At 53.9% G+C, this 18,375-nt stretch overlaps 1 protein-coding gene across 1 annotated transcript in view; it reads right to left on the reverse strand.

The window, feature by feature from the left end:
- The window catches only part of ADAMTS2 (ADAM metallopeptidase with thrombospondin type 1 motif 2), a 245,140-nt gene extending 228,826 nt beyond the window's left edge, over positions 1–16,314 (reverse strand). The window contains exons 1-2 of the mRNA XM_027548434.1: positions 16,072–16,314; positions 14,667–15,061 (exon numbers count right to left, since the gene is read on the reverse strand). Coding sequence (XP_027404235.1) covers positions 14,667–15,061; positions 16,072–16,186 — 510 coding nt within the window. The 5' untranslated portion in view covers positions 16,187–16,314. The remainder of the gene's footprint in view (positions 1–14,666; positions 15,062–16,071) is intronic.
- Between the last annotated feature and the right edge of the window lie 2,061 nt (positions 16,315–18,375).

The raw sequence follows: 18,375 nt of genomic DNA on the forward strand, positions 1-18,375 counted from the left end.
CAGCCAGAGATGAAGAATCCACTGCCCAGGAAGGGTACCCAGGAAGGGCCATCCAGGGTGACGGAGGGGGCTCCCCTCACTGTGGGAAAGAAGGGGAGGACAGACAGAGGAGGAAAGAGAAAGGGAAGTAGGGAGGGGAGGGAGTCGGAAGAACTGAGGGGGAAAAAGAGAGAAGAGGGAGGGAGGAGAGGAGGGAGGGGGTAGAGAAGGGAAGGATGGGGGAAAGAGAGACAGAGGGGAAGCGAGGGATGGGAGGGGAGGTGCGGGGTGAGGCAGGGAAGAGAGAGGGACAGAAGCGATGCTGGGGAGTTTGAACCAAGACCCCAGCGCCACCCCAGAACCCAGCACCTCTGCCTGCTTGGAGCTGCTCTGGAGAGACTGGCCCGCCCTCTGTCTGCTGAGCGGAGCCCAGGCCTGGGACCTCCTTGCTCTTTGCAGGCAGGTCTCAGACAAACCACTCCAGGCGGTGTCAGACCCCGCACCCCGGGGGGCGCCGAGACCCCAGCCCAGGGCTAGTGAGCTCAGGCTAGTAGCTAATGGCCAGCCGGCAGGTGCAGGGAGCAGAGGGGAGGGGAGCAGGCGAGGAGCCTCAGGGGCCTTTGTTCTGGCTGGGGGCATCAGTGGGCGCCACGAGAAGGACACCCTGCATCTACCCTGCCCACTGGATCTGCAGCATCACACCCACTGAGTTCCACGTGCCTGTGGCGGGCAGCCAGCCCTTGAGATGGCTGTGCAAGGGAGGGCACCCTCCCTCTGCCAGATTCTGAATTCCCAGATGGGGGACCCAGGGCAGAGAGGGCCAGGAGGCAGCTCCCCTGGTCCCAGGCCGCCTGGAGGCCTGGCCATCCCTCTTGGCCATCACCTTTCACCCCAGTCTCCCCACGACATTCCTTTAGACCGAGGCCAGCCAGACTCATTTCCCATCACTCCCTCACAGACACATGCCCTCCGAGGCAGGTGGCATGGCAAGGAAGGAAACTGAGGGGCACAGGCCAGCAAAAGGAAGGTAGGGCCCCAAACCTGGCTCTGGGTGACCTCAGGCCTCCCCATCCCCAGGTCCTGCCCAGATCTGATGAGTCAGACTCTCTCAGGGTGGGACCTAGGCACAGGCATTGTTCAAACTGCCCCAAATCCATGCCTGTCTGTGGGCAGACAGCTAATATGATGGAAAACAAATTTATTTTTACAGGCCACAGATTTCCTCTAAGGGGACAATGGTCTTTGGGAAAAGACCTTCTAGGCATGAGTGAATAAAGCTAACAATGGGAGGTAGGAGGTCTATGTCAGCAGGTGTCAGTGACTCAGAAGGGGGATAAAAAAGGGGCCTGCCCCAGAGAAACTGGAGGATGGGAAAGCCATCACTGAGAGGAGGGGGACCTGCCGTCAGAGGGACAGATGGCCTTCCTGAGGACCGCTCCCTGCGCTACAAGGAGCCAGCGGCACAGCTAGGCAGGGCAGCCCCCTCCGCCTTCCCGCACCCCGCAAGGGCTTCCTCTGAGAGGTCAACAGCTGTTCACAGGGGCCGCAAGCTTGCAACTGAGGGGACCAGGCAGCAGTCCTGAAGTCCAGGATGGCAGGGGCCCAGCCTCTGGGAACTGCAATGCCTTGAGCCTTTAAGGAGGGTGGTGGTGGTGTGGGGGTTAGACACATTTTACCTAGATTTCAGTTCCTTTGCTGATGAAAAGGGGATCTTAGAAAACTAGAATTCAGAGGATCTTGCCTTCGCATGAAATCCGTCTTAGTCCACGAGCAAGCATTCTATTAAGCAGAGAAATGCCAGGGGTGTTCCCATCAGAGTCGGGCGCAGAAAGGAATACACAAAGCCACCGCGGGTACTTAACGTTACTCCGAAGGTTCTCGATGGCACAGATCGAAAATTAAGCTCCAGAATTATCATAGGCCACAAATGGTACAGCTGTTTACCCAGAAAACTCAAGGGAACTCACAAAGATATATGAGAATTGAGTTCAATCAAGCAGCCTGATAAAAGATAATTGCATACAAATCAATAGTCACCCTGTATACCAGCAATAGACGGAAATGCTTTAATTCACAATGGCAAAACGAAAAAAACCCTTAAAATGGCCCTGGTTTTAAACAATAGGTGACCCATATAAAAAAATGTGCGATACTTTACTAAGCAACATCAAAGTAGAATCTAATTAATCAAAAATATACCATATTCTTGATAAATACTACAAATTATGTCCATTCCCCCTTTAATTGGTGTCTAAGTTTAATTTAATGTCAATCGAATTCACCAGGGATGTTTCTAACCTGACAAAACAATTCTGAAATTCAATTGAATGAATAAACAGATGTGACCAGCCAGGAAAATTTTGCAAAATAACAGCAAAATGGGAAGTATCCAGTCAGATGTTTCAAAGCAGCACGATCCAACAGAGATGGCATATGAATGCTACATGCAGCCATGTTTTTAAAAAGGTAAATTTAATTTCAGCAATATATTTTACTTAGCCCAATATATCCAAACTATTATCATATTAACTTGTAGTCACTATTGAATTTATCCGTTAGACATTTTATATTCTTTTTCTTTGGTGCTAAGTCTTTGAATTCTGGTGTGTATTTTGCACTCAAGAGCACTTCTCAGTCCTGACCCACCACATCTCAAATAGCCAACAGCCTCGAGTGGCTTATAGCTACCATAATGGACAGCATAGTTGTCAAATAGCCAATATTTTACATATTCGAGCTTTAAAGCTCTAATAATGAACATAATTCAGTACTGGTACAAGAACATATACCTTATTTGCCGTGGGGTCCAATCCCTGCTTTCAAAGGAGAAATACCCAGGTTCAAAGATGAATCTTTGAACATTCTGCTCATAGAGCCGGGAAGGGTTAGTCCCTGCAGTGTGGACAACCCAGGCTCTGCCACCGACCTGGTGCCCTACCATGGGCACTGCATGCCAGCTCTCAGGGACTAAAACCATTAATCACACGTAACATCATCAAAATAACAAAACCACATGTCCAGGAATCTAAGACACACATTTTTCACATTTACCACATCCAAACTCAGGATGAAATCCATGGGTCTTTTCACTGCTGGCAGCCGGCAGCAACTGTGGGGTGGCTGGCATTGCCTGGCACACACCAACTCTGCCACGGTGTTTCATATTGCCATCACGTCACCTGACTTATGTGCGGGGTCGCCGACACTTGCCACCCAACATGTCTTCAAGAAGTCACTCTGTGACACAAAAATTACAGTCTGTACAGAAAGACATAGAGAGCTTTGGCATCCAGAGGAATGTCCCTGGAGGAAGGACCATGACCTCATTCCTTTATTAAAGAGAGGAAGATACCAGGAGTAGATGAAGCCAGTCACACACTAAGTAAGCAATGTGAGCAGGGCAGGCGAGCGAGGCAGGAGCCACCACACGGAGCAGCCAGTGGCAGGGTGGCGGCTGCCTACACTCCACGAGACCACGGTTAAGGTGCAACGGAGCAGTTCAGTTGGAGTGTCCCCTCTTTCCTTCTGTGTCCTCTAATTGATGGCACCTTAGACACAATGAAACTCAGAAATGGCCCACATTTCCCAAATCATCGACCTGGGCTAAGCGCTGCTAAACCCTGCAGCCCTCCTTCCAAAGCCCAATGAGGGGGCCAATCCGAAGAATGGGCAGAGTTTGGGCAATCCAAACATCGGCAGTGTTGAGGCCCTTGTCAAGGCTGCCCAGCTGCCAGGGACAAAGCTAACCATGGGACACGGCAGCCTCCAGCCCACGTTAAGTCCACCGCTCACCATGGCGCTCACTGAAACACGCATGGCAGGGTGGGGCAGCACAGAGCCTGTGGAGCCGGACGCTAGGGCCTCCGCCTCACAGAGGAAGCCGTGTGCCCCCTCCACAGGCCCTGGAGGAGACGTGCAGTGCAATTGAAATTCATGGATGAGCCCGAGGAGCCGGCTCCAGACTCAGTAATAACTTCTCCATATTAATGGCAGCACAGCAGAGCCGGTGGACAGCTGACATTTAATATGAAACATACGCAGCAGAGCCAGAGGCTCCTACCCGGGCCCTCCCATTCGAGAACGCCTGCCAGGCGGGAGAGCAGGGCCCAAGGCAGCACCCAGATTCAGGGGGCGGGAGTCATGCCCTCCCCTCAGTCCCTCCATCCCACCTCAGTCCCCTCCCTTGCAGGAAAGCCCCGCTGAGAACATACATGATCACACACACACTCACACTTGAGTGCACACACTCGCACACGTGCTTACTCAGATGCACACAGACATACACACAGATACCCACACACACTCATATGCACACACACCATACTCATACAGATATGCATACATGTGCACACGTTTCCACATACACATGCACACATATTCCCATGGACAGGAACGTGCACACATATTCACATATACCAGCAGCCTGCTGTGTTCAGGCTACAACACAAAATTCCCCTGTTTGCCCAAGTGGAGGAGGGCAATAGGGGTGATCACAGACATGTCTGCCTGTCAGTACAGACCCACAGTCCCGGCAGAGTCCCCCAAAACACTTGACCCTACATACCTCAGAGGTCAGAAGAGGAGGCCCAAGCCACAGCTCAGGCCACCACACAGCAAAGCCCCCCTGGATGTGGAAGTGGACACCCCAGGCCACGGTGGGGGTGGGGAGCACTCCTGTGGCCCAGAGTGGTGAGCTCTTCGATGCCTCCTCTACTCAGGGAGGTTGTGGTACTTGTGGTTCTCACAGAAGGCCTGGGTGAAGACCCAGCCTCTCCTCGCCTCCCTCCTGATGCTGGTCCCTCCTCATTCATTAATTGCTGGGGACATGGGGGCACAGGCAGTCAGCCATCAGGCAAGGGAACCTGAAACCTGCCAGCACCGAAAGGAGCAGCAGCTCACGACCACTGCCAGATACACAGAAGCAGGCAGTGCAGCCAGGGCAGGGGTATCAGAAGACGGTCGGTAAAGAGCCTCCCTGGCCTGAGACTCAGGCGGCAACCAACCGTGCTGGCCTCCATGAGGGGCCTAGTCAGGCTCCACTCTGTTCCTGCATGCACTGCCAGGCCACGATGACTGGCTATGGGACGGTCCCAAGACCTAAGCCTGTCCATTCTGCATGGAGCGAAGAACTGTTCCCTTTTAGAACCTGGTTATGCCTGTGCGGTGTGAGGAGTGTGTGTACAGCTACAGCCAAAGGTTCACCAGAAAACAGAGTCACACTGGGGAGAAGGAGCTGGGCAAGCGGGGACACGACTCCACCTCTGAATTACCTGCACAGCCTTCCCAGTCCCCAGAAGCCTTGTGTGTGTGCGTGATACCCCATGGACCGCAGCCTACCAGGCTCCTCCGTCTACGGGATTTTCCAGGCAAGAGTACTGGAGAGGAGTGCCATTGCCTTCTCCAGATAAAATATACACATAACACAAAATTTACCATCTTAGCCACTTTGAAGTGTATAGTTTGCTGGCATTAAATACATTCACAAAGTTGTGCAATGATCACCACCATCCATCTCCAGAACTCTTTCCTTTTTGTAAAACTGAAGTTCTGTATCGACAACGCTCTGTCTTCCTCCTTTAGCTCCTGACAGCCACAACTTACAACTCTACCCCGTCTCTAAGATTCTGATAAACAAAAAGGCCTTCAGATGCCATATTGGCTGAAGCCTGGTGAGTCTGGATTTCCAACCACAGACCCGCCTACGCCATTCTAAGGGGGCCACCACAAGGCGGGCAGGGGCCGTGGGCTGCTGCTCTGCTGCTTCTGGCACAAACCCCTGACAAGCCAGCCTCCACCAGCCACAGGTCAGTGCACCCAGTCCCAGCAGGGAAGAGCCCCTGGGAAGCTCCTTCCCTCCCACCAAACGGCACTAGGTGAGAAGTGGCGGGGAGGCCATCCATCTGTGGATGCCCCGGAAGAGACCAGGGGGTGTCTGTAATGAAGTAAGCCTGGGTTCTCAGCAAGTTCTCAAAGAAAGCTCCTGCCTGCAGGAAGCCCTGCCCATCTACTAATCCCGCTGCCAGTGCAGCTCTCAACACTTCCACACATGCCTCTGGAGGCCCGGTCAAGACCTCAGAGCTCCGTGGAGTCACATTGGATTCATTTGCTCACGTAATATCAACAGACTCAGAAATGCTGCTTCTCTGAAGAAACATCTGCATGTCTGGCAGCAAAGAGCCTATGTTCCCAAGGGCCAAAAATCTATCAAGGAATGCAGGGCATAGACTGGCTATGGTTCCCACCTCTCCTTCTATCACACTGATCCCCTCAACTGATCGCCATTTGGTGCCAAGACACCAGAGTTGCTTTATAAAGGTCTCAGAAATTATTATTCCAGCCCCACTTGCCACCTGAACAAACTGAAGCTCATTGCTCAAAGCTGGATGGTGACTTGCCAGAGCCCAGTCTTTTCAGGCCCAGAGGGGGTCCCTCCCTTACTTAAGTTTCATTTAGACCACGGATTTTCAACTTGTCTTTCATGAACTCCAAAGTGGGGGCAAGAAAACTGCATAAAACCACATGAGAATACAATGCTTTCCTGCGAAAAAGGAGCTTTTGGGCACTCTTCTAGGGGGCCTACCCCGCTGAGTGTGGACATTCTGGGGTATGTCCACATACCCCATCCCTGGGTATGGAGAGGTGGACCATCCCTGGGTATGGGGCACAGGGTCTTGAGGGCCAAAGGACTGCACAGGCTTCTATCCCCCACTCCACAGACACTCATTTCATGGCCCCTAGCTGAGCTCCACCCAGCTGGAGCTGGGCCCTGTGGACCCAGGTACAAATTGCCTATGGTACAAGTTACCAAAGAAGCATGGGGTACAATGTGGCCTGTGAATGTCTAGGACAGCTTCCTGGATGAAACGCCATTTAGCTGAGACTACACTGGACTCCAAAATCACAGCAGATGGTGACGGCAGCCATGAAATTAAAAGACACTTTCTCCTTGGAAGAAAAGCTATGACAAACCTAGACAGCATATTAAAAAGCAGAGACATTACTTTGCCAACAAAAGCTTTTATAGTCAAAGCTATGGTTTTTCCAGTAAGTCAGTATGGATGTGAGAGCTGGACCATAAGGAAGGCTGAGCGTCGAAGAATTGATGCCTTTGAACTGTGGTATTGGAGAAGACTCTTGAGAGTCCCTTGGACTGCAAGGAGATCAAATCCTAAAGGAAGTCAATCGTGAATATTCATTGGAAGGACTGATAATGAAGATGAAACTCCAATACTTTGGCCACCTGATACAAAGAGCTGACTCATTGGAAAAGACCTTGACGCTGGGAAAGATTGAAGGCAGGAGGAGAATGGGACCACGAATGACGAGATGATTGGATGGCATCATCGACTCAATGGACATGAGTTTGAGCAAGCTCCAGGAGAAGCCTGGCATGCTGTAGTCCATGGCGTCGCCAAGAGTCAGACAGGACTGAGCGACTGAACAACAACCGAGTGAGCCAACTAAAGAGGGAGGTAAGAGTGGTCCAGGCAAGGGCACAGTCTGTGCAAAGGGTCTAAGACGGCAGTGTCCAGTGGCAGAGAAACTAAAAGCTTGATGTGACTGTAGTACAGGCATGAGGGGGGACACAGTGACAGACAAGGCTGAAGACTACTGGGTCAGGTCATGGGAGGCCTCCTATGCCAAGCCAGGCCTCCCTGGTGGCTCAGACGGTAAAGAATCTGCCTGCAACACAGGAGACCCACGTTCCATCCCTGGGTCGGGAAGATCCCCTAGAGAAGGAAATGGCAATCCACTCCAGTATTCCTACCTGGGAAATCCCATGGACAGAGAAGCCTGGTAGGCTACAGCTTATGGGGTACAAAGAGTCAGACACAACTGAGTGACTAGCAGTTTCAGTGTGTCTGAATTTTTTTTTTTTTTTTTTTTAGTTTGGATTTTTTAAGGGCAATCAGAACCAATTAAGACCACTACTCAAGAAAAGTCTTAAGCAAAGGAGTGACATGATTGAATGCATGGTTTACAAAAATCAGTCTGGTAGCTGTGTGGGGAGAGAGTTGCTCCAGTTTGGAGTCCCTAAGGATCACAGGGCTTGGAGCTGGCATGGTAGAAAGCTGTGAACTGAGATCAAGTCTGGAGATGTCTATGATTATGACTAGCTGCATGTGAGGGTCATGGAGAGAGCAGGGAGGGGCAATCCTGGGATTCCTGCCCATGTGAACGATGAGGTCTGGAGGACAGTAGAGAGACCCACGTTCCATTTCAGAAGCCTGGGTCACTCAAGGAAGGGTCCCACGAGGCAGCTTGGCAGGCAAGTCTGGAGCACAGGAAGAGACGTGGGACCTGAAGTCTGGGTGAAGTGTGGTGGCCCAGCACACTAGTCCTTCCCCTTGCTTTCTGATAAAACCTCAATACGTTCCAGAGTTTGGGGATCTGACCCTCACTCTCAACTCCAAAGATGGGCAAGAGACTCTAGCTAGGCTCACATCACAGTGTTTGATTCAAAGGTGGGCCTATAACCTAAGGGCTCCCCAGGTGTTCAGTTCAGTTCAGTTCAGTTGCTTAGTCATGTCCGACTCTTTGCAACCCCATGGACTGCAGCACGCCAGGCCTCCCTGTCCATCACCAACTCCCAGAGTTGACTCAAACTCATGTCCATTGAGTCAGTGATGCCATCCAACCATCTCATCCTCTGTCGTCCCCTTGTCCTCCTGCCTTCAATCTTTCCCAGCATCAGGGTCTTTTCAAATGAGTCAGCTCTTCGCATCAGGTGGCCAAAGTATTAGAGTTGCAGCTTCAGCATGAATCCTTCCAATGAATATTCAGGACTGATTTCCTTTAGGTTGGGTCTCCCTGCAGTCCAAGGGACTCTCAAGAGTCTTCTCCAACACCACAGTTCAAAAGCATCAATTCTTCAGTGCTCAGCTTTCTTTATAGTCCAACTCTCACATCCATACATGACCACTGGAAAAACCATAGCTTTGACTAGAGAGACCTTTGTTGGCAAAGTAATGTCTCTGCTTTTTAATGTGCTGTCTAGGTTGGTCATAACTTGAAGCAGCCCTGAGCCACTAGATCCAGCCATGCTTGAAGTCCGCCTCAGGACCCCAAGGAACTGGGCCCACGACATCTTGCTTGTTTCATCCAAGTTGGCTTTCCACCACTTCAGCTGAATGCATCTTAAACAACAAGGAGAATAGTAAGCCAGGTAGGAGGCTGAGACCACCTTGGGAAGCTGTGTAGATTGCCAAGAGTAGGGGCCAAGCAGGAGCCTCTGCTCCTCTGACCTGAGGAGCCCCAACACCCAGGGAACTTAGACATTCCCGCAGCCCCTCTTTGATGTTCCTGAGACCTTCTCATTGCCCTCCAGGCAGTGCCAAGGCAAGGTGAAAGGTGAGGAGACTCTACAAAGGGCAACTGCAAGTCCTACACACTTCTCACCCGTTGCCCGCAGCCCAAGCGTGTTGCCCCTGCCCTCGCCATTCTAGCACCTGAGCCAGCTGGAACCCAGCGTGCAGCCTCAAAGACAGTGGCCTTTATAGAAAAATGAAACTCAATTCCATCCCTTAGGCCAGCAAACGATCTCTCTCTCTCTGTGGCCCTCAGTGACTTTCAACGCCCATCAAGACTTTACAGAGCAGGGGCCTGGCCGGCATAGCAGCCCAGCAGGGGAGCCCCAGCCCATAAGGCCACAGGCCTTGATCATGCCCCTCAGAGTCGCTGCCCAGCCCATAGACATTCCCACCGATGGCCTTGCCAACCAGAGACGCCAGGCCAGAGAGGTCCCCCTGAGCAGCAATGTATGGAGAAGACAGAGGTGCGGCAGGGCGCTCCCATCCCACTGGAGTCTCCGCTGCCGTTACCTCCCCACAGGGACTCAGGCCGCCTGAAAGGGGTGCAGCCAGAGCATGTCAGCCGCAAGTCACAAAGCCACCTGGCCACCAGACCTATCCCCAGCTCCCACTCACTGACGCCAACGACAGGCAGTGCTGCGGACCAAGAAGGTCTTCAGGAGCTGACTAGAAGAGGTAGGAAATGTTTTAAAGAAATGCATTGCTTTATTTTATTTTATTTTGGCATGCAATAAAGGCAATAACATGTAGTAAGCATGGTCTTAGAACCAAATAGACGTGTATTTAAATACAGACCCACAAAGCCTGAAGCAGGCTATCTCAGTTAATTCATCTGTAAAATGGGAATAATATCAGTCACACAGTATAGGGTGTGGTGAGGATTAATCAAGGTGATATAGCATAAGGTGCTCAACGGAAAGCCTGACACATAACATGGGCACAGTAAACCGACGTTCTGTTATTATTTTTTTATCAACAGGCTTCTCATGAGTCTTTAGTGAGCATGTAAAAATGACATGGAATTACATATCATGTGGCCTGAGAGGTACTAGAGAATTCTTCCATAGCAATGAGATATACAAGTATCCTTTGTTAAGCATCATTTTCTCACTCATTGTGAAAAGGCAAATGTTAACCTTCCCCTGAGAATATGATGAACAATATCTACCTAGTGGCTATAAGAGAACCTGGAAACTACACCTACCAACCTCTCTGTAAATAAAATGTACGGTGTGTCTTATGAAGCATGTGGCTTTTCCAGTGGTCACGTATGGATGTGAGAGTTGCACCATAAAGAAAGCTGAGCACCAAAGAATTGACGCTTTTGAACTGTGGTGTTGGGAAGACTCTTGAGAGTCCCTTGGACTGCAAGAAGATCAAACCAGTCAATCCTACAGGAAATCAACCCTGAATATTCATTGGAAGGACTGAAGCTGAAGCTGAAGCTCCAACACTTTGGCCAGCTGATGCAAAAAGCCAACTCATTGGAAAAGACCCTGATGCTGGGAAAGATTGAGGGCAGGTGGAGGAGGGGACGACAGAGGATGAGACGGTTGGATGGCATCACCGACTCGATGGACATGAGTTTGAGCAGGCTCCAGGAGATGGTGAAGGACAGGAAAGCCTGGCGTGCTACAGTCCATGGGGTTGCAGAGAGTCAGACACGCCTGAGTGACTGAACATCAACATGAAGCATGCGGCATTTCTTGAATCTACACCTCTATCTGACTCAGCTAGAATCGTCACCTTGGCCAGCCCAGGCCCTCACCTCATGTCATTCTAGGGAGCAACACCCCTTGCACTCTCCATCCACGGGGTTCTACAAACCTCATGTTCTGTTTCTCATGGGAGCATCTGACCCCAGCCTGAATAGAGTGCTACCCAGGAGTCAGCCAGAATTATCAGAGAAAGATTATCAGCCAGCACCACTGCGCCCCTTGACTTACCACAGAAGGACTCCACCTGAGAACAAAGCCAATACATAAAAAGGTGGAGGCAGAGAGGCAACGCGGGAGGAGCACCTGGATCCAGCCAGGCCTGAAGGCCGAGCATCGTAAGAGCCACTAACTTCCCTTTTCTGTTTCAATGGTCTGACTTGTGTTTCCTTCACTCATGACTAAAAGGATCCTGACCATAAGAATCCCCTCGTGCTAAACAGAAAAGGAGACTGCTGTCCACAGAAACCAGAGCTACTACTGCCTTCCTTTAAGGCAGAGAAACAAACTCAGCACCAAGCAAGTAGATGAGTAAATGTGTGTCCCAGGCCAGAAGCAGGCCAACAGGTGTGAAAAGGCCTATGGCTCTGGGGAGAGGCTCATCCCACCTAAGCACCTAAGCACCTCAACCTAAGCTGTGAGCTGCCAGCTGCCTGCTGTGACCCTGCTTCATGGTTTTTCCACTTGTCTTCCAGGAATGCACATTCCTGGGGTTCCTGCAAAGAAGAGGTTGATGGCCTCATCTGCATGGGAAGTGCTACAATACATGAAGTTCAAGAGGTTTCTTTATTACAGAGCTTCTCAGAGATCGCAATGAGCCTCCCTGAATCTCCCAGGTTGAAAGCAAGTTGCAGCGTTTCCCACACCAGTTGTCCATTGAACCGCATTTGCTCAGAGAAACTTGTGGTGTGATCCTATAGAACTCCTTTGCAGAAATTAGGGTGTGATACTTTGCTTCTCAAAGGGCAGTCCGGAACCCCAGGAGCATCAGCCTGGTAGTTCATTAGAAACGCAGAACCTTGAACCCTACCCTAGACATGCTGACTCAGAATCTGAATTGTAACAAGATCCCTGAGGATCTACACAGACACTGCAGCCTGGCACACCTGCTTCTGTGTGTTTCACTATCTATGAAGGAAGAGCAGGCTCAGAGGAAGGGGTACTGTGCAGCATGGCTGCTGAAATGCATGCAGGACCATGAGGGAATGGCTCGGGAGTAGAGTTCTACCACCACATATCAAGCGCTTCTACTTGCCCAGACTTGGAAGCACCCTGGCAGAAGGGGCTGGACAGAACCAGGCCAGACTCCTACCACCACAGACAGTGTGGCCTTGGGCAAGCCACTCAATCTCCCAGAGCCTCAGCTGCCCATCTGTAAATGAGGGATGAAGAATCCCTCCCACTACAGGGCTGCTGTGGACCAGAAACATGATGTTTAAACCCTAGGCGCTTTGCAATCGGCCCATCAGTGATACACAGTGGGACTTAACTAGTTAAGGAATTAAGTGATATCAAATCAGGACATTCACACACCAAAAAGAAAGAAGGACAAGGAAAGAAGAACTAATGATGCTGCTCCACAGTCTCAAAGCCATTTTCACTGACCACATTCAAGGCCACGCTGGCAGACTCCAGCCCCTTTCAGCTCCAGTCTGCTCTCCAGTTGTCTCTTGCACTTCTGCTGGTGTGTGTCCCATACATGTGACATCTCACTGCGCCTGTTCTGATCAAGCCAATTCACACCTGGTACTTCTCTGCATATGCTCTTCCCTCTGGGCCTTTGCCCCCTGGCAACTCATGCTCAAAGAGCCCCCAAGAGCATGCTTTCCAAGCCCTGACCAGAGTGGGCCCCAGACTGTTAGCTGAGCACGGTGCCCCGGAGGGGAGCAGCGGGGGCGGGCACCAGGCCAGCTACATCTCTGACCAGCACAGCAGACAACTGTGCTTGGAAGTACTGGCTGAAAAAACAAACCACAGAATGAACAGATGAATGAATGATACATGAACAAAGCCTCTCTGAAATGCTTTCCATCAAGAATTACTCAGCACACAGGAGTTGCTCAACAACAGACTAAGGAAATGCAACCCACTCCAGTATTCTTGCGGGGGAAATCCCATGGACAGAGGAGCCTGGCAGGCTACAGTCCATGGGGTCACAAAGAGTTGGACACGACTGAGCAACTAACAACAGACCACTTCCATGTCAACTCCCCCACCCCAGCTCAGGCCACCACCACCCCCATTCCGAGCCCCCAACACCAATTTCCTTTCATTTAGGAAATTCACCTCCAGCGTAAAAACAAGACACACTTATGAAGTCTGGGATATCCTCAGAGGCAACAGAATATAAAGGGCTGCACCATGTTACCCAGCTATTCCAAGGACATTCACGGTTGTTTGCAATACGTCTGGGTTCCAACTAAATCCAGCCAAAGGCAGTGATTTTCCGAAGCAACAAGTGACATTTCCTGTGTGTCCATAAAAAGAACACCACCGGTTGTGGGGTTCTGTGTAATTGCTGGCTCTGCAACTTGCAGGGCAAGCCTGAGGACGGGGGGCTTGGGGGCCACCAGGGCTGGGAGAGAGGCTACTTGCTCCGAGCAGGAGTCCCCTGAGTAGTAATTAGAGCGGAATCCACGGTGGGCGGCTTCAGATGTCTGGCCAGCACAGCCAGCCTGACCACCACACAGCCAATCCAAAATAGAAAACTGCAGTGGCTTCTGCCATGTGCCAGGCCCCGGGGTGGCCAGACAGAGCATTGCCAATGTCAGCCTCCTCCCTAAGCATTGATCCAGGCTTCCTCCAAGGCTCTCTTATGCAAAGCCATGGTCCCTCTAGGCTCCTGGAAGCAGGAGAACTTCCCAGAGCTCTGGTCACACTGAGCGGCCCAGCCAGTCCCAGAAGGGTCCCTCTCCCCAGCCTCTCCTGTCCTTCAGGGGCTGCCCGGGGGGCACCAGAGACTGCATTTCCAAATGCTCCGCTTGGCTCAAAATAGAGAGAGAAAACTAACTTTTCAAATAACCAGCTGAAATCCAACAGGAAACCACAGCATAAAAAATCAGCCAGGGGGCAGAGGGATAACTGGGCATTTCAGCACCATTGCCTGTTCGCTGGGCTGGCACCACCTGCACACACAGAAACAAAAAAACCACCCACCTGCATACGTGCCCCTTCACACACATATCACATGTGCTACAATGCACAGCAACACACTGAACAGACACTGACATACAAATGAGCAAAAACCTGTGAATACACACACGCACAAGACACAAGAACACGGTCACATGTTCACACAAGTGCACATGTACTTAGATACTAGCACCCATGCCAAAACACGTGTGCAGATGCATGCACTCACCGAGATATACACACACCTGAATGCAAAAGGAAAACCAGTTCCTGTAGGCTTAAGGGGGACCACACTTGGCTACTTGCTAAATACTTTGGAAATGTGGCCCTCCCCCTGCGTAAATCACCCTCTTGGGCCAGTCAAAACAACCTGCCTTCCAGCCAACCCCTTCGGTGGTCCCTAAGCACAAGGGGTGCAGAGAAGGTCCTCAGTACAGGCCTTGCCCTCCCAGCAGACCCCCAGATAACCGGCTTCCAAAGCCCACGTGAGAGCAGTGGACAGACAGAAGGGAGAGAAGCGCGTACTCACCAGCCCATCGCAGTTGCTGAGCGCCACAGAGGAGGATTCAGCCAGGCCCGCGACGTCTCCGACGTAGAGGCAGGTCCCAAGCAGGGGCTCCACGCGGGTGGCACCCGATTCTCCCTGCCACTCCACCGTGGCCCCAGGCGCCACGAGGCGGGCATTGGGCCGCAGCCGCAGGTGCAGGTCTCGGCCAAACACCGTAACATTGTAGAAAAGGCGGCCACCGGGGTCCTCCTCGCTGCCTTCAGAGAGCCCCGGGATCTGGGCAGGGGCGGCCCTGCGGGTCCGCACCCCAGCTGGGGCCGTCGCCGCCGACACCACGTGGGACACCAAGCGGCCCTGGGCGTCAGTGCGCACCGGCACCGCCAGGATGCGCTCGGCTCCGTGCCCCTGGGGCCCGCCTGCAAAGGGAAGGGGCGTTAGACCAGCCGAGACCGGGAAGCCCCAGGGCCCCGCCACCGAGCACAGCATCCTCCCAAACCCCGCCCCATGGCGAAGGGAAGGGCGTTCCACTAGGCATCCCCCAGAAACTAGCCTGCACCTCCCCGGCCTTCTTCCAATCGGGAAGGGGCGTTAACGGGGCTACCACGCTGGCGCTCCTCCGACCTCCGGTCGACCCCTCTGGGGCCCTCCCAACCAAGAGCTCTGCCCCCTGCCCCGTTCCAAGTTGGGGTTCCTCAGCTCCTCGCAGTTCCCCAGGGGCGGGCCCGGTCAGGCCGTCCCCCGCCCCTTGAACCTACCGTCCTTGGCAGGACAGGGGGCTGCTCTGAAGCCATTCCCGGTTGGTTCCCTACCCGTGCGCTTCTACCTCTTAGCAGTCCCCGCCGCGCGACTGCCCTCACCGCTCGCCTCCGGAGCTGCGAGGACTCGGCTCCCCCCGGCACCGGCGGCCTGTCCTCCGCGTACAGCTCCAGGTTAGCCCGTTGCCGGCCGCCTCCCCCGCGTGCCCGAGAACAGGGAGGGGTGGAGCAGGGTCCCTCCGATCTTCGAGGATCCCCTCCGGGGCGCCCCAACCAATCCTCAAGGCCCAAGGCGGCGCGCTCTGCACCCGACTGCTCCCGAGCGTCTCCGGACGCGAGCCGGAGCGCCGCCTCGCCCTGGCTCCCCCGGACCCGCTGGTGCTGATGCTGCGCTCGCCGCCGCTGGGCTTTCCCGGCCCTCTGTCTCCACGCTCGGCGTCCCGGGAGCCGCGAGCGCTCCGGGGCTCCCCCGGCCCGAGATTCCCGGGTGCGCCGCAGGGCGCCCCCTGCCCGACCAACCCGGCCCCGAAGTTGGCCAACTTGGCCCCGGGCGGGGCGCGCGGAGTTTGCCCAAGTCGAGCCGGACGCCGCCTGGGGAGGGGGCGGTGGGGCGCGCGGGGCGGAACCCGGCCGACTGGGGTCGCGAGGCGTGGGGACTCGGCCGCACCTACCTGGGGGGTCGGCGGCGGCGGCGGCGAGCCGGGCGTCCGCGGGCAGCGGCAGCAGCAGGAGCAGCAACAGCGCGGGGCAGAGCAGGCGGCCGGCGGCTCCCGCCGGCGGATCCATGGCAGCCGGACCACAGCCGGGGCCCCGCACTCGCAGCCGGCGCGAAAGTTCCCCGCGCGCCGCCCAGCCCACATCTGGGGCAGCTGGAGCCGCCCGCAGCTGCAGCACCGCAGGGCGCGGGGCGGAGGAGGCGAGGCGCGGAGGGGAGGGCGGGGGAGCGCGGAGGGGAGGCGGGGAGAGGGAAGGAGCGCGAGCGAGGGAGGCGGGAGGGAGGAGAAGGCGCGCGAGGGGGAGGGCGGGGACGGCGGGCGCCTCAGCCTGCGGTGACCCGGCGCTTCTTGGCGCGGCGGCCGCCGCCGCCGCCCGCTCCCCTCCTCGCGCCGTCGCCGCCGCGGTTCCCGGCTCGTAGCGAAGCAGAGACACCCCGAGGCGGCGGCAGAGAAGCGCCGCGGGTTGGGTCGGGGGAGCCCCGCGGCCGGCCACCTTCGACGCGCCCAGCGCACTCGTGGCGCGCCACCTCGGAGGAGCAAGTTCCCCGCCCAAAGAGGACTCGGGGCCCCCGGGTCCCAGCCGTCGGTCTCGGGCCGCAAGAGATGGCCCCTCTCTGTGCGCCCTCGGGTGGGCGGAGAGGCCTGATTACTGTGGGTCTGAGACAGGCCTTTTGACCAGATGGAGACTCCAGGGACTGGAAGTTTTCCAGGAGGGGGTGTGCACCACAGGGGCCTCCCCAAAGATCAACTTTTACCCTTCCAGAGAGAGGCAAGGCTCCCTCAGTCCCCAGTTGCTCTTTGCCTTAAGGTCTCCCCACACACCCTGTACTCTTCCTCCCCAACCCTCCACTGCAGCCTTCGAGCACAGTCTCCTCCTCGTAGACCTGGGCTCTGCCCGCTAGACCTCACAGGTTGCCTCCCTCACCTGTCCTGAATCCTGCATGGGCTTCTCGAAGTCTGGTCTTTGCACTCACCCAGGCTCTGCCTGAAATAGCCTCTCCACACTCTGCCCACCGTTTCCAACTCAGCCTCCAAGGCGTCCCTCTGCAGCCTGGAGCCAGTTTGCAGTCAAAGCCCATCCCCAGCTGGACTCCTCATCCTTTCGCTGCCTGGAGTCACCATCCTACCGTGTCTACTGTCCCCAGGCACAATGACCTCCCCCACCCCCCATCCTGCCCAGGAACTCACTTCCAAACGTGTCTATGGGAACACCTCTGCTGTGTGACCCCTGCCTCAAGTCCCTGAAGGGGAGACACCTGTCCCTTTGGAGTTTCTTATTCACCCTGCCCCCAGCCTGAGTGGCCAGGGCTTTGGGGTTGGCTTGGCCAGGCGGGGCCTGATGACTCAGATCCCTCCATGCCCACCAGAAGGGCCCAGTCTTACGGGGAAAACATGTGACTTGGGGAACTTGCTTTAGCTGTGGTTTCATATCCTTAGTTCCATCATTTCCAGGACCTGGGTGTATGAGCACTGCAGCTTGACGGTCATCTTCACATGGAAGCTTCTCTCTGTGTCACCTGAGGGTGCCCACCACAGCATCCAGCCCCCAGGTATGGTGACCATTTGTTGTCAGTGTTTAAACCGGTGACATTTCACCTAAAATTTTAAACTTTTGACTTCTCTTGAGAAATTGGAAAGTGAGACCACACTGGGCCTGCATTTCTACTTATCAGTGATAAAATGAAGCAAATGCTCTGCAGTTTGCTGTAGGTGTCCTTCCCTTACCCCCAACAGTCGTCCACTTTTGTGACCTCTGATGCTTCCAGAGAAAGTGGATGGAGATCAGTGTATGAGGAAAGAGCCAGGTATCCTTGAGGACTTCCCGTAAGAAATGGCATGGGTCAAGTCCTGAAGGCGGAGGAAGCCAAGCAGCCCAGAGTTGGGTTCAGCTAGGTGCTGTCTTGGAACCCATGACTCTCTTCCACTCATTTCCCGTGTGGTTTTTGTGCTTTCATCCTCCTGAAAAGACGAATGCGACCCAAGCAGCAGCATCACCTACTTGATGAGGGTGACGTTCTATCACCTCACTCACTTCCCTGCCAGGTTTATGGTCGTTACCATAATCCTTCCACCACCACCATTATTTCTTTATACTGTACTTAATCCTGTACTTTAGTTTTTAAAGGATACTTTAAATCATACTGTACATGGGAAAGCCAAAATCTTGCCATAAGTCAAAGATAACTGCCAAAAATAAATATATGAAACAAAAAGCTGTTATCAAAGTCTAAATACTACTGCCTGCAAAAGGCATTGAGA

Source organism: Bos indicus x Bos taurus, chromosome 7 (genome assembly GCF_003369695.1).
Source record: "Bos indicus x Bos taurus breed Angus x Brahman F1 hybrid chromosome 7, Bos_hybrid_MaternalHap_v2.0, whole genome shotgun sequence".
NCBI lineage: Eukaryota > Metazoa > Chordata > Mammalia > Artiodactyla > Bovidae > Bos > Bos indicus x Bos taurus.